This window comes from Rhineura floridana, chromosome 7, assembly GCF_030035675.1.
Source record: "Rhineura floridana isolate rRhiFlo1 chromosome 7, rRhiFlo1.hap2, whole genome shotgun sequence".
In the NCBI taxonomy this organism is placed as follows: domain Eukaryota; kingdom Metazoa; phylum Chordata; class Lepidosauria; order Squamata; family Rhineuridae; genus Rhineura; species Rhineura floridana.
The window spans coordinates 139,831,274-139,844,853 of record NC_084486.1 but is presented as its reverse complement, the minus strand read 5'-3'; the positions used below and the strand labels follow the sequence as shown (position 1 = coordinate 139,844,853).

At 41.8% G+C, this 13,580-nt stretch overlaps 1 protein-coding gene across 1 annotated transcript; it reads left to right on the top strand.

Moving 5' to 3' along the window:
• The first annotated feature begins 2,266 nt into the window (after positions 1 to 2,266).
• On the top strand, positions 2,267 to 13,282 carry NIFK (nucleolar protein interacting with the FHA domain of MKI67). The gene is made up of 6 exons (XM_061637385.1): positions 2,267 to 2,534; positions 5,501 to 5,629; positions 6,417 to 6,525; positions 10,721 to 10,932; positions 11,788 to 11,865; positions 12,714 to 13,282. The coding sequence occupies exons 1-6, from the start codon at positions 2,400 to 2,402 to the stop codon at positions 12,879 to 12,881; spliced, it is 831 nt and encodes a 276-aa protein (XP_061493369.1). The 5' UTR covers positions 2,267 to 2,399; the 3' UTR covers positions 12,882 to 13,282.
• Positions 13,283 to 13,580: the final 298 nt, after the last annotated feature.

The following is a 13,580-nucleotide window of genomic DNA, read 5'->3' as shown; positions in this document are numbered from 1 at the left end:
CCGGCAGCAGGCGGCCAACCTTATCCAGGACATGGGCTGGCGTCTCTCCGTCTTTCTTAATGGCCACTGCCATTATTACCACCATGGGCGTGGAGGCATGCGGGTGCAGCCCTCGGGTGCTGACTTTCCGGGATGAGGAGGAGGCCATGTTGCTGGGCGCCAACACCCACGGCTCTGAGTCTGAGGTCCCAGTTTGAGTTTACTGACTTCACCCTGCCCAGCTAGACTCGGATGCCACCCGAAGCGGAGGGTGATGTGGGCGGTGGCAGCAGCAGCGGAGGAAGTTCCGCGGAAGGCACCCGTGGAGTCCCCGAAGGGGCAGTGGGGTTGCCCTCTGTCGCCTCGCCGGGGCAGCTGGACGCCCAAGAAAATCAGGACATTCCCCTCCCAACAACAAACATATGAAACTATAGACTTGGTTGCAAATGCAATTCAGCTGGCTTTGAGGAGACTGGAATTTAACACAAAAAATGCCGTTACTTGTACCATGGATAAAGGCACCATTAAGAGCTATTGTTATTTAATTTTTGCAGATTGTATTTTGTATTGTTTTATTGATGCATTTTTATGTTGTATTTTATATTTGTGTCTTTGTTGTAAGCCGCCTTGAGGGCCTTTGGCCAAAAGGAGGGGTATAAATAAACTAATAATAATAATAATAAAAAAACAATAAAAACTTTAAAACATCATAAAAACAAACTTTATACACATTAAAACAAAACATCTTTAAAAACATTTCTTAAAAAAGCTTTCAAAACATCATCTAAGATTAATAACATTTTAAAAAAGGTTTAAGGACATATTAAAAAGCAATTCCAACACAGACACAGACTGGGATAAGATCTCAACTTAAAAGGCTTGTTGAAAGAGGAAGGTCTTCAATAGGTGCTGAAAAGATAACAGAGATGATGCCTGTCTAATATTTAAGGGGAGGGAATTCCACAGAGTAGGTGCCACCACACTAAATGTCCATTTCCTATGTTGTGCAGAATGGACCTCCTGATAAGATGGTATCTGCAGGAGGCCCTCACCTGCAGAGCGCAGTGATCGACTGGGTATATAAGTGATAAAACGGTCTTTCAGGTATCCTGGTCCCAAGAGGTATAGGGCGTTGTATACCAAAACTAGAACCTTGAACTTGGCCCAGTAGCAAATGGGCAGCCAGGGCAATTCTTTCAGCAGCAGAGTGACATGTTGGCAATACCCGGCCCAGTGAGCAGTCTCGCAGCCACATTTTGCACCAGCTGCAGCTTCCGGACCAACCTCAAGGGCAGCCCAACATAGAGCACATTACAGTAATCGAGCTTAGAGGTTACCAGTGTGTGCACAATAGTGGTCAGGCTATCCCGGCCAGTCCAGAAATGACCACAGCTGTCTTACCAGCCAAAGCTGGTAAAAGGCACTCCTAGCGACCAAGGTCACCTGGGCCTCTAGTGATAAAGATGGATCCAGGAGCACCCCCAGACTACAGACTTGCTCTTTCAGAGGGAGTACAACCCCATCCAAAGCAGGCAACTGGCCAATTATCCAAACTCAGGAACCACCAACCCACAGCGCCTTCATCTTGCTAGGATTCAGACTCAGTTGATTGGCTCTCATCCAGCCCACCACTGAGTCCAGGCAGCGGTCCAGGGCTTGCACAGCCTCTCCCAATTCAGATGTTACAGAGAAACAGAGCTGGGTATCATCAGCATACTGCTGACATCTCGCCCCAAATCTCCTGATGACCACTCCCAAGGGCTTCATATAGATGTTAAACAGCATGGGGGACAAATGGTACCTTGCAGCACCCCACAGTACAACTGCCAGGGGGCTGAAGGACAATCACCCAATACTATTATCTGAGAATGACCTTGGAGATAGGATCAGAACCACTGTAAAACAGTGCCTCCAATACCTATCTCACCAAGTCAGCCCAGAAGGATACTGTGGTCAATGGTATCAAAAGCCACTGAGAGATCAAGTAAGAATAACAAGGTCCCACTCTAGGTTTGCCAGGCTCAGGGCCTGAGACTGATCCTGTATCTTTAAGAGAACAGAAAGTCAGCCAAGTGCAGGTGTTGTTGCAACCCTGTAATGGGAAAAACCACAAGGTGGAATTCTCCCTTAGCCCTGCACAACTTTTAAAGATACAGAAGACCTCTTGGAGGCCGGGCCTGGCAAATGTTTGGAATGCACACTCTTCCCTATGCTGAAGGGGGCGCGGGAGAAGAGAGACAACACTTTCGTTCTCTATCTAGTAAGAGCTGCTACTGCTTCTTGTTCTTTCTTGCAGGCTTCTATCTCTTACAGCCCAAGCCCTGCCAAACGGAAATGACGCAAAGGAGCGTCCGGTTCCTGGTGTTGACCACGCCGTGCGAGTGTGAAACAGAGGCATTTCCGTTCCCCGCACCAGCACGATGGCGGCTTCGGTTGGTACTATAGAGACAACAACTCCCAAAACGACCCCGCTGGCTCCTCTTCTTTCCCTGGACCCGGAGCGGCAACGAGAGTTCCAGGCCAAAGTGCACCGCGTGCGCAAGGCGGCTGCCAAGGTGAGGGATTGTCGTAGTCACGTGGAAAGCCGCTGGCGCGCGGCGGAGGCGTTCTGTTCCCTATTTGGGGAACTGGGGCCTGAGGTGATAGTAGAATGGGCTGTACCACTTCAGCCTGTAGGTGGGCAAAACCATTTCTGAACATTAAAATCTCTTTCTCTCAGTGTTTGTGTGTTACAGCATCTTCTAGCAGATAAAAAGCTTGCACAGTTACGCAACCTTTCATCCATCTGTGATGGTCTTCTGCAGGCAGGCAGGTGTAGTGTTTGACTTGAAATAAGAACTAGGGCCTGGGTTGGGTTTTCCTTCTTCCTCCGTGTCCCTTTTCTTTCTGTGCTGTGTTTTATTAGTTTGTATGCCTAATGGCAGGGACTGTCTCATTATTGATTTTTTTTTTGTAAAGTGCTCTGAAGCTTTTTTCCCGCTCAGGTGATGAGTGGGGTAAAAATACTTTAAATTAGCTTTCCCCAACCTGGTGCCCTATATGAATTTTGGACTATAACAGCCAGCCAGCCTGCATGGTTGTACTAACTGGGGCTGATGAGAGTTGTAGCCTGAAATCTCTAGAGAGCAACCAGGTTGGGGAAGATGAATTGGTGACTAAAGTGGTGCAGTCCCTTCCATGATGACATTCTGCACCAGGTGTCAGTGAACCACCTGCAAATGGGACTGGCTATTTTTCATCTCACATTCAGAGAATCAGACTTTTTTTATGTTGTCATGCTGTTCAGATTGCTTAGGTCTAGAGTTAAAATATATCACCTGGCTTTGACTCTGTTTTAACTTATCTGAGCGTCAAATCAACTTGCAAATTTGTTCTGTTTGGCGCAAATAAAAATTACAGTTGGAAAGCGCAGGGAATCCTTATCGTGGCACTCAGTGTGTGTGGTGGCAACTCCATGAGTTGGACAAGAGACAGTAAAGTTATCTGGAGGTGGAACATCCTGTTACAGTTGACATTAGGGTTTTTTTTCTGTGATGAAAAAGTAACCAGGAAGTCCTGCCTCTAGATAATGAAACTATAATTCCCATCTAATACCATGCGGTCATTGTATTACCCATTATTTATTTATTTATTTATTTATTTTATTCAATTTATATACCGCCCACAGCCCGAAGGCTCTCAGGGCGGTGTACAGCATAGGATAAAATACAATAAAATCACAAGAACAACAACATAAATATAAACAATAAATAACCTCATATACATTAAAAGCTTAAAAGGTAGATTAAAATGCCTAGGGGAATAAAAAGGTTGAAAGGGTGAGGGAAATCCTACTGTAGTGCCACTCTTTAATCACCCTTGTTCCCATGGAAACGGAAGTCTTCCATATGTTACTGCAGTGCCACACTTATAGCACCCCTGTCTGGGTGGTGTTTGGGCAGAAATTGTGGTATCTGTTTACTGTCATGGTTCCAACTTTCAAACATCACAATGGCATGAGGTAAAGTCATGGCAAACCAGTTCATGCACCATTGCGATTGCATATGAAGATGCCTGGTAAATCTAAGGATTATGAAGCAGTAACTAAATTAACATTGTACTATTTTATTTATCATTTGAGTGTGCACTCATAATGGTCATGTGTTGTTCCTTGAGATGACAGAAACCAAAGTGAAAGACTTTTGAAAACTCCATGCTGGGTAGCTCCAGTGCTCTGGATGCCGTGAGGAGGAAACTGCATTTTACTCACTAAGACCGTTGCTGGTTCTAGTCACTGTGCATCTGCAACTGTTGATGTGCAGATCTGATGTGTTTTGACTTCTTTATTACATTTATAGGTGGTTTTTCTTGTATTGGGGAATTCAAGACAACACACTTAAGATTTTTATTTATTTATTATTATTTATTAAATTTATATACCGCCCGACTAGCAATAGCTCTCTGGGCGGTGAACATAAAATAGTATAAAAATACAATGAATAACAAAATAATATTAAAATACAATCAACAATACAATAAACATTATTAAAATTAGATCAATGTAACTTAAAATGCTTCAGAGAATAGGAAGGTTTTGACCTGGCGCCGGAAGGAAAGCAGAGTCGGCGCCAGGCGTACTTCCTCAGGGAGACTGTTCCATAGTTCGGGGGCCACCACTGAGAAGGCCCTAGATCTTGTCATCACCCTCCGGGCCTCCCTGTGAGTTGGAACCCGGAGGAGGGCCTTCGTAGCAGAACGTAGTGCACGGGCCGGTTCATATCGGAAGAGGCGTTCCGCAAGGTATCGTGGTCCCGCACCGTATAAGGCTTTATAGGTTAATACCAACACTTTGAATCTAGCCCGGAAACATATTGGCAACCAGTGCAAGCTGGCCAGAACAGGTGTTATATGCTCGGACCGCTTGGTCCTTGTCAGCAATCTGGCCGCCGCATTTTGCACTAGTTGTAGCTTCCGAACTGTCTTCAAAGGTAGCCCTACGTAAAGCGCATTACAGTAATCCAAACGTGAGGTTACCAGAGCATGTACCACTGATGTAAGGTCCTCTTTACTCAAATAGGGACGTAGCTGGGCTACCAACCGAAGTTGGTAAAACGCATTCCTAACCACCGAGGCTACTTGAGCCTCAAGTGTGAGGGAAGAGTCTAAAAAGACTCCCAGACTACGAACCCGGTCCTTTAGGGGGAGTGTAACCCCGTCCAGGACAGGGTATATATCCACCATCCGATCAGAGAACCCGTCCACCAACAGCATCTCAGTCTTGTCTGGATTGAGCTTCAGTTTGTTAACTCTCATCCAGTCCATTGTCGAGGCCAGGAGATGGTCTCCTATTCATGCGCTATCCACACCAGCTCAACTTCAACAAGGTTGCTGCGCTCTGTTGGTTCAGACCATGTCCCAGGAAAAGTTAACTTCTCTGCAACGGCTTTACATAGGGATATTATCAGAGGCAGTCCTAAAATGAACCAATACACTTGAGGGTATAATTTGAAATGTTCATTTATTCTCTCATTTTATATTGCAGAATGAGAAGTTGACACCTGGTGTTATTTACGTAGGTCATATCCCAAAGGGTCTTTGTGAACCACAGCTCAGAGAATACTTTGATCAGTTTGGGACAGTCACAAGACTTCGACTTTCAAGGAGTAAAAAGGTAACACTTAAGCGTTTTGTTTTTATATCATGCTTTCTTTTAAGAAGGTGGAACACTAAAAATAATAAAATAGAAACAAATGGTAGAAAACAACAGAACTCATTGAACCCAAAATAACTAGGAGAGTGCAAAAGCCTGCTTAAACAGAAAAGTTTTAACTGCCTTGCTAAATGCATGCTGTGAACAATTTCTTGCACAAAATTTCTGGCACAAAAAAGGGCCTCTAGTGGGCTGTCACCTTATGGACAGCAAGAAGGGCCTCAGTCCTGAGGCAGGATTATATTTGTTTAGAAAGGCAGTCCTTGAGGTTTCCCTAATTGTATTCTTTACAGTTTGAAGATGCATGCTTTTGTTTGTTTCATAAGCCTTTGCTACTGGAAATTTTTAAGGTTGTTCCTTTTCTGTACATTCTTGAAGCTAACATTTTTTAAAGTGGTTCAGCTGAGTTCCCCTCCATCCAAGCCCTGTCACTCTTTACAATAGGTGGCCCCAGTTTCTGCCATCATTCATGCTGGTCGTCCAGACACTCTTGATGAATGTAATATAACAGAGGCTCCCTGCAGTTGTTAAATTAATGGGTATATCCATATCTTTGTCTTATTTTACAGAGTTCAAGAAACATTTGCGTGCAGTAAAACCAGTTCATTGGCACTTGTAATAATTTTATGGCTCAGAAGGCCTTTTTCTGTTAAGGTCCTTCAGCCAAGAAAAAAAAAGTAGTGTCCAGCGCAGATTCACTTTAGCATTTAAATGTAATTTTTCAGCTTTATTTCCTTATCTTTAACAGACTGGGGGTAGCAAAGGTTATGCGTTTGTGGAATTTGAATATGATGAAGTTGCTAAGATTGTTGCAGGTACCATGAACAACTACCTTTTCTGTGAACGACTTTTGAAATGTGAGTATGCACAAGATTTTCCCCAAAAAGAAACACATGGCAGTTCTATAGCATTTATTTATTTATAGCCCGCCCTTCCTCCCAGCAGCAGCCCACGGCGGCAAACAAAAGCAGTAAAACCACTTTAAAACACCATAAAAACAGACTTTAAAATACATTAAAACAAAACATCTTTAAAAACATTTTCAAAAAGCTTTCAAGACACATAGTGACATCAGTCATTTTTAAAGTGCCGTCAGTTCTCCGAAGCTTGTCAAATTCTGTAATAGAGAATTGTTATTACTGTGCAAATTATCCCCCAAACCTACCCATTACTTTGCCTTTCTTGCCACTCAGTTCCTTGTTGTTTTTCCCCACCAGCTTCCTCGATATGTCTTTGCCACTCAGTAATTGTAGGTACCCTTTGACATGCAAAGCTCTGTGTTGAACCCTTTATCTAATAACATTCAGGGTTAATCTTGCAGAAGTGCTCTGAAAGAATGACTTTCAGTCCTGTACACCATACATTGGTGTTAAGACCCATTGAACTAAAAGGAATTTATTTGGGTAAACATGTATAGGATTACACCAGAGGACTACAGAAAACATTTGGTCTGACCTCATCTGCACTGTTTACATCAGCAGTGAGCAACCCCTGGTCCACAGACCTAATTAGGCCCTCAAGTTGACTGATTTCAGTGGGTCTAGTCTAAAAGCACTTTGAAGAAGTTTTGGAAAGTTAGGGTTGAGATCTGGAGCAGGAGGATGAATTGCTGTGAGGCGGCATTTCCTAATAACATTAATGAAACAGGAAAAAAATCCTTATAAAATTCATTCATTCATTCAATTCCAAGAGGTGGCAGAATTTGCCACCTCTCGTTTTGGGAGCTAAGGGGAAGGAAGTGGCAGCAGCTGAAGAAGCCAATCCAAGTGCATGGGAGCAGTAGAGGGGGCAGAGAGGTATTGGATATGAGCACGTTTTAAGTGGCACACTCCCAAATAACCATGTGCAAGAAACAGGAGTCAAGACAAGTGGATGAAGGTGACTGGGTGCTTCTCCTTGTGTGCTGTGTGTTATGTGCTTTCAAGTCATCATTTTAGCTTCTAGTGATGGTTCTAGTTTAATTTGTTCTAATACCCAATTATTTGTCTTTTCCATGGTCCGTGGTATCTGCAAAGCTCTCCCCCAACACCACATTTCAGATGAGTTGATTTTTATCTTACCCGCTTTTTTCACTGTCCAACTTTCACATCCATACATAGAAATCGGGAATACCATGGTCTGAATGATCCTGACTTTGGTGTTCAGTGATACATCTTTGCATTTGAGGATCTTTTCTCGTTCTCTCACAGCTGCCCTCCCCAGTCCTAGCCTTCTTCTGATTTCTTGACTATTGTCTCCATTTTGGTTAATGATTGTGCCAAGGTATTGATAATCCTTGACAAGTTCAGTGTCCTCATTGTCAACTTTGAAGTTACATAAATCTTCTGTTGTGATTACTTTAGTCTTCTTGACATTCAGCTGTTTGTGCTTCCCTCTTTAACTTTCATCAGCATCAGATTTACTGGTTTCCGCTAGTAGTATGGTATCAACTGCATATATTAAATTATTGATACTTCTCCCTCCAATTTTTACACCTCCTTCATCATGGTTCAATCCTACTTTCTGTATGATATGTTCTCCATATGGATTAAACAAATAGGGTGATAAAATACACCCCTGTCTCACACCCATTCTGATGGGGAACCAATCGTTTTCTCCATATTCTGTCCTTACAGTAGCCTCTTGTCCAGAGTATAGGTTGCACATCAGGACAATCAGATGCTGTGGCACCCCCATTTATTTTAAAGCGTTCCATAGTTTTTCATGATCTACACAATCGAAGGCTTTGCTGTAATCTATAGAGCACAGGGTGATTTCTTTGTGAAATTCCTTCTCTGTTCCATTTTCCAATGTATGTTTGCGATATGGTCTCTGGTGCCTCTTCCCTTTCTAAATCCAGCTTGAACACCTGGCATTTCTTGCTCCATATATGGTAAGAGCCTTTGTTGTAGAATCTTGAGCATTACTTTACTTGCATGAGATAATTAAGGCAATAGTTTGATAATTACTGCATTCCCTGGGATCCCCTTTCTTTGAAATTGGGATGTATATTGAGCACTTTCAGTCAGTGGGCCATTGTTTTTTTTCCATATTTGTTCACAATTTTTGTCAAAATTTGGACAGATTCCATCTCAGTAACTTGTAGCAACTCTATTGGTATGTCATCTATTCCTGGTGAGTTGTTTCTTCCAAGTATTTTAAGTGCAGCTTTCACCTCACATTCTAAAATTTCTGGTTCTTCATATGGTTCCTCCATGAATGAATCTGTCATCCTTGCATCTCTTTTATAGAGTTCTTCAGTATATTGCTTCCATCTTCCTTTTATTTTATCTTGGTCAGTCAGTGTGTTCCTCTGTTGATTATTCAGCATCCCTACTCTTCGTTTAAATTTCCCTTTGATTTCTCTAATCTTTTGGAATAGGGCTCTTCTACCTTTTTTATCATCCTCTTCTGTTTCTGTACAAGAATTATTGTAGTAGTTCTCTTTGTCCTTACATACTAGGTGCTGTATTATTGCATTTAGGATTCTAACTGTGTTTCTCCTTTTGCTTTCCTTCTCTGTTTAACCATTTTAAGAGTTTTGTCATTCTTCCATTGAGGTCTTTCTCTTTTTGCATTCTTCCCTGATAATGTCTCTGACTTCAATCCGTAGTTCTTCTGGTTCTCTATCAGCTAGGTTTAAAGCCTCAAATCTGCTCCTTATTTCATCTTTAAATTCTTCTGGGATGTTACTTAAATTGTATTTTGGCATTATGATTGATTTGTTCTTTAGCTTTACTCTGATTTTCAATATTACCAGTTCATTATCTGTACCGCAGTCTGCTCCTGGTCTTGTTTTCACAGAAAGTATAGAACTTCTCCATCTTCCTCCAATCGATTTGATTCCTATATTGACCATTTGGTAATGTCCACATGTATAGTCGTCTTTTCAGTTGATCTAAAAATGTGTTTGCAAGCAACAAATTATTGGCTTCACAGAATTCAGTAAGTTTTTCTCCTGCTTCATTTCTATTTCCTAAGCCCCATTTCCCCACAATTTCTAATTCTTCGCTGTTTCCTACTTTTGCGTTCCAGTCCCCCATGATTATCAGAGCATCCTGTTTTGGTGTGTGATCAATTTCTTCCTGTACTTTTGCATAAAAACTCTCCATTTCTTCTTCTGTGTTTGCCGGTGCATAGACTAGGATGATAGTTATGTTGATAGGTTTCCCATTAAGTCCCATTGATATCACTCTCTCAGACCTTGCATTATAGCTCCTAATTGCTTTTGCTACATCACTTCTCACTATTAGAGCAACCCCGTTTCTTCTTAATTTCTTATTTCCTGCATAAAATATTTTGTAGTTGCCTGATTGAAAGTGTCCCATTCCCATTCATTTTAATTCACTCATGCCAATATTGTAATGTTGATGCGTTCCATTTCTTTCTTGACAATGTCTAACTTTCCCTGGTTCATGCTTCTCACATTCTATGTTCCTGCTGTGTATCTTGTACAACTCTGGACTCTCCTTTTGCATCTGTGCACTTCAGCCTCTGGACTTCCTTTTGGCTTTGACCCAGTGGCATCATTAGTCACAGCACTACTCATACTTGTCCATTGTTTTTCCCCAGTAACTCAATGAGTGCCATCTGACCTGGGGGTCTCATCTTCCAGCACTATTTCATGTTGTATTTTGGGTAGACTATTTATAGGAGTTTCATGATAAGAGGTATTCAGAGGTGGTTTACCATTGTCTTCCTCTGAGTCTGAATGCATCTTAGTCTGGTGGCTCGGCTTTGACCATTCTGTCTTGGGTGCCCTTCTAGGAATCTAGCCTCTTGATCTAGACTCCTGACAGAATTACTCTCAGCTTCTTCAACACTCTCAGACTATCTCACCGCATTGAGGTGCGCATCCTAGAGGGGCTGGGAAGTAATACCATGTAATAATATTCTCAGAAATATTTTTTCCTGCCCAGTGTGAAGAATCACCCGGATAGTCAAGAGTAGTGTTCTTGTGCGATCTAATTGGGGAACACACAACTAAAATTGTGATCTTCGTTCCTTGGTGAATGTTGCTTCATTTTTTAAGGCCTTCATATTGATTTCTGGTGCAATGTGTTTGTGATACAGGCCAGTTTATGCCACCAGAAAAAGTGCATGAGAACCTGTTCAAAGGCAGTGAGAAAAAATTCAGTAAGACAACTTATCCAGCAGTGAAGCGCTATAATCGGAGGCGGACAGTCCAAGAGAAAGCAAAGATGACACAGCGGTTATTGAAGAAGGAAAGGCGGTTGCGGAAAAGACTGGCTGAGAAGGGAATAGATTATGATTTTCCTGGCTTTGTAAGTGAATGTCCGTCCCCTCCCCCGGTAATATTCAGGAGAGGGAGGTTGATACACAAAAGTGGTGATTACATCAAGTGACAATTGCAACATTTGTGCCTTAAGCAGGAATTAACAAGGATATATTGTCATTCAACGAGTGAAAATCTCTGAATATTTGGCTTAGTAATAGAACAGAGTCTCTGGACCATTTCACAGGTGGGCACAGAGGCAAGTCCTGGTTTGTCACCCAGTGTATGCTCAGCAGAGATCAGTAACTTCGTGAAGGGAGTGGTACATACCTCTATGATACATATGTCTGCAAACACATTTCTTATTTTCACTCGTCATATATTTTGTTAAACACTTAAAACGGCATAGGTCAGATGTAAACAGGTCCATGTCTAGTCTCTTCGTGGTAAGCAACGCTAACCTACAGACGGAAAAAAATTAAAATGGAAGATATTTGGTTCATGTTTTCTTTTGGATTTTTGATATGCCAGTGACTAAAATAATTGTGTTTTGTTAAGCAGTCTAGTAACTTGTGGGTTTACTGGTAACACCTACAAATATGCAATGTGAAAAATTGGCCCTAAGCTATCATCATGACAGATTCTAACTGATGGAGTTGGAGTTGAAATTGGATTTTGTAGCCCTGTATTGCTTATTACGAAAAAGGCACAGTTGTAGCACAGTATTTTAACATTGTTTTGATGACAAGGTGCAGTCTTATATACTTTTTGTATAAATATATGTAGGTTTCATGAAATCTACCTGGTGTGTGAACTATATTAAATATAGTGGGTCCAAAAAGGAAGTTTGGGTTGTAAAGACGGGTTACAAGAGGAATTTGCTGACACTGAGATTTTTTGATAGGCTGCTGAGATGCCTCTAATAAAGAAAAAGAAGCTTTCAAAATCGGACTTGAACATGAATGTGTCTGTTAATAGTGAGGTAAGTTTAAATTGCTGATCTACCCAAAGAGTACCAGTAGGAAAGGGTTTGGGTTTTGGAGTCATCTGTATTATTGTTATAGTCCTATCTCTGGGAGCCATTTTTGGAGTGGGGGGTTTGGCTGTATAGCAACAAAACAACATGGTTTATTGGACATTTGCAGAATGGAAGGTCCTTAAGTTGACTTTCATATAAGCCCTCTTGAAATTATACCTTTTGTGTACATTTTGTGCCTTCCCTATGTGTTCACAAGCCAGTGGTGATGTAACTTTGACAAACCTGCATGCCTCATTTTGTCTTATTGCACCCCATCACCACCTCCTTTGTGCTGTACCATCTCCTGATGGGATGGGTTGCAATTAATTGATATAGCCATGGAGATGAAGTTAAAATACTGCAATAAGTGGCAATGTACTCAAATGGCAAACTGTTCTCCTCAGAAAATGGTTGGAGGCAGATCATCAAACTTCCATTTTTTGTTGTTGGGGTGGAAGCAAGCAAGGTATCTTTCCCCCCACCCCCACCGTGTACAGCTATTACCACCAATTCTGGTTTCCTTGGTATAAATTATTTCAGCTTGTATATGTACATGTGTATAAAAAATGGCAAAGCCCATTTGCAGAACAGACCTCTATACTCTCCTACCTCCTGCAGACTCCCTAAATCTCTGGAGGGTTGGAGGGACCCCATGGAGCAGACTAGGATGAAGGGTGTCAGGGGAGGGAAAGTGTATTTAAGTCTCATTTCATGAGCAGAGGTCTAATCATGAAACATTGGATATTGGCTTTAATTATTAATAAAGTGGTGGTCCTGCATAATTTAGCAACATCCTTGTCTCTCCTGTCCAGGATCCTACCCCGGTGTGCACTCCAACAGTTCTTGCACGGCGAAAATCTCAGCCGGATGATAGCGATGACAAAGAAATAACATTCAAACTACCACCTGCAAGTATAAAACCCAAAACAACAAAGCTACAAAGAAAAGCAACTGGCAAGAAAAGGAAATGTAAAACTTAAATATTTGTTTTAAGCAAAGGACACATTTAGTTCATACAGAGTTTTCCAGCAGTCCGGATTTTGGAAATAAAAGCATTGAGTAGTTTTCCTAGATGATTCCCATCATTCTGCTGTCAAAACTATACCTCCTGAGTTATAAGCAAACCAAGGTCCCAGTATCACAAGAAGATTTATATTTTAGATGCTGCTAATTTGGACCTGTGTCTGCCCTACTGAAAAAAAAAGCTGAAATGTACTACTTACCCTTATTTTACCAAAGTGTATGACTAATATTTAAAAAGTCACAGATGTCTGGAGAGTAAGCATATTGAAGATATCAGCAAAACCAGAATACTGAGGAATACTTTATCTTCTCCAAATATAACTCATTCAAAATAAAGTTCAAATCATGAATGTTGTAATTTGTTGGAGTAGTGTGTTAGAAAGCGATCAGGCCTTCTGTCAAGGGTGTAACAAGACATGTCCCATAGGCAAATATGTGGAAGGGTTGTGGCTCAGAGATAGAGCACATGCTTTGGAGGCAAAAGGTTCCAGTTTCAGTCTTGGTAGAGCTGGGAATATCCCCTGCCTAAAACTCAGCAGCGCTGCTGCCAGTCACTACAGACCAGGAATGGGGAACCTTTGTTCCTCCAGATGTTGCTGAACTACAGTTCCCATCAGCCCCAGCAAGCATAGCCAAATGGCTACGGATTAAGGGAG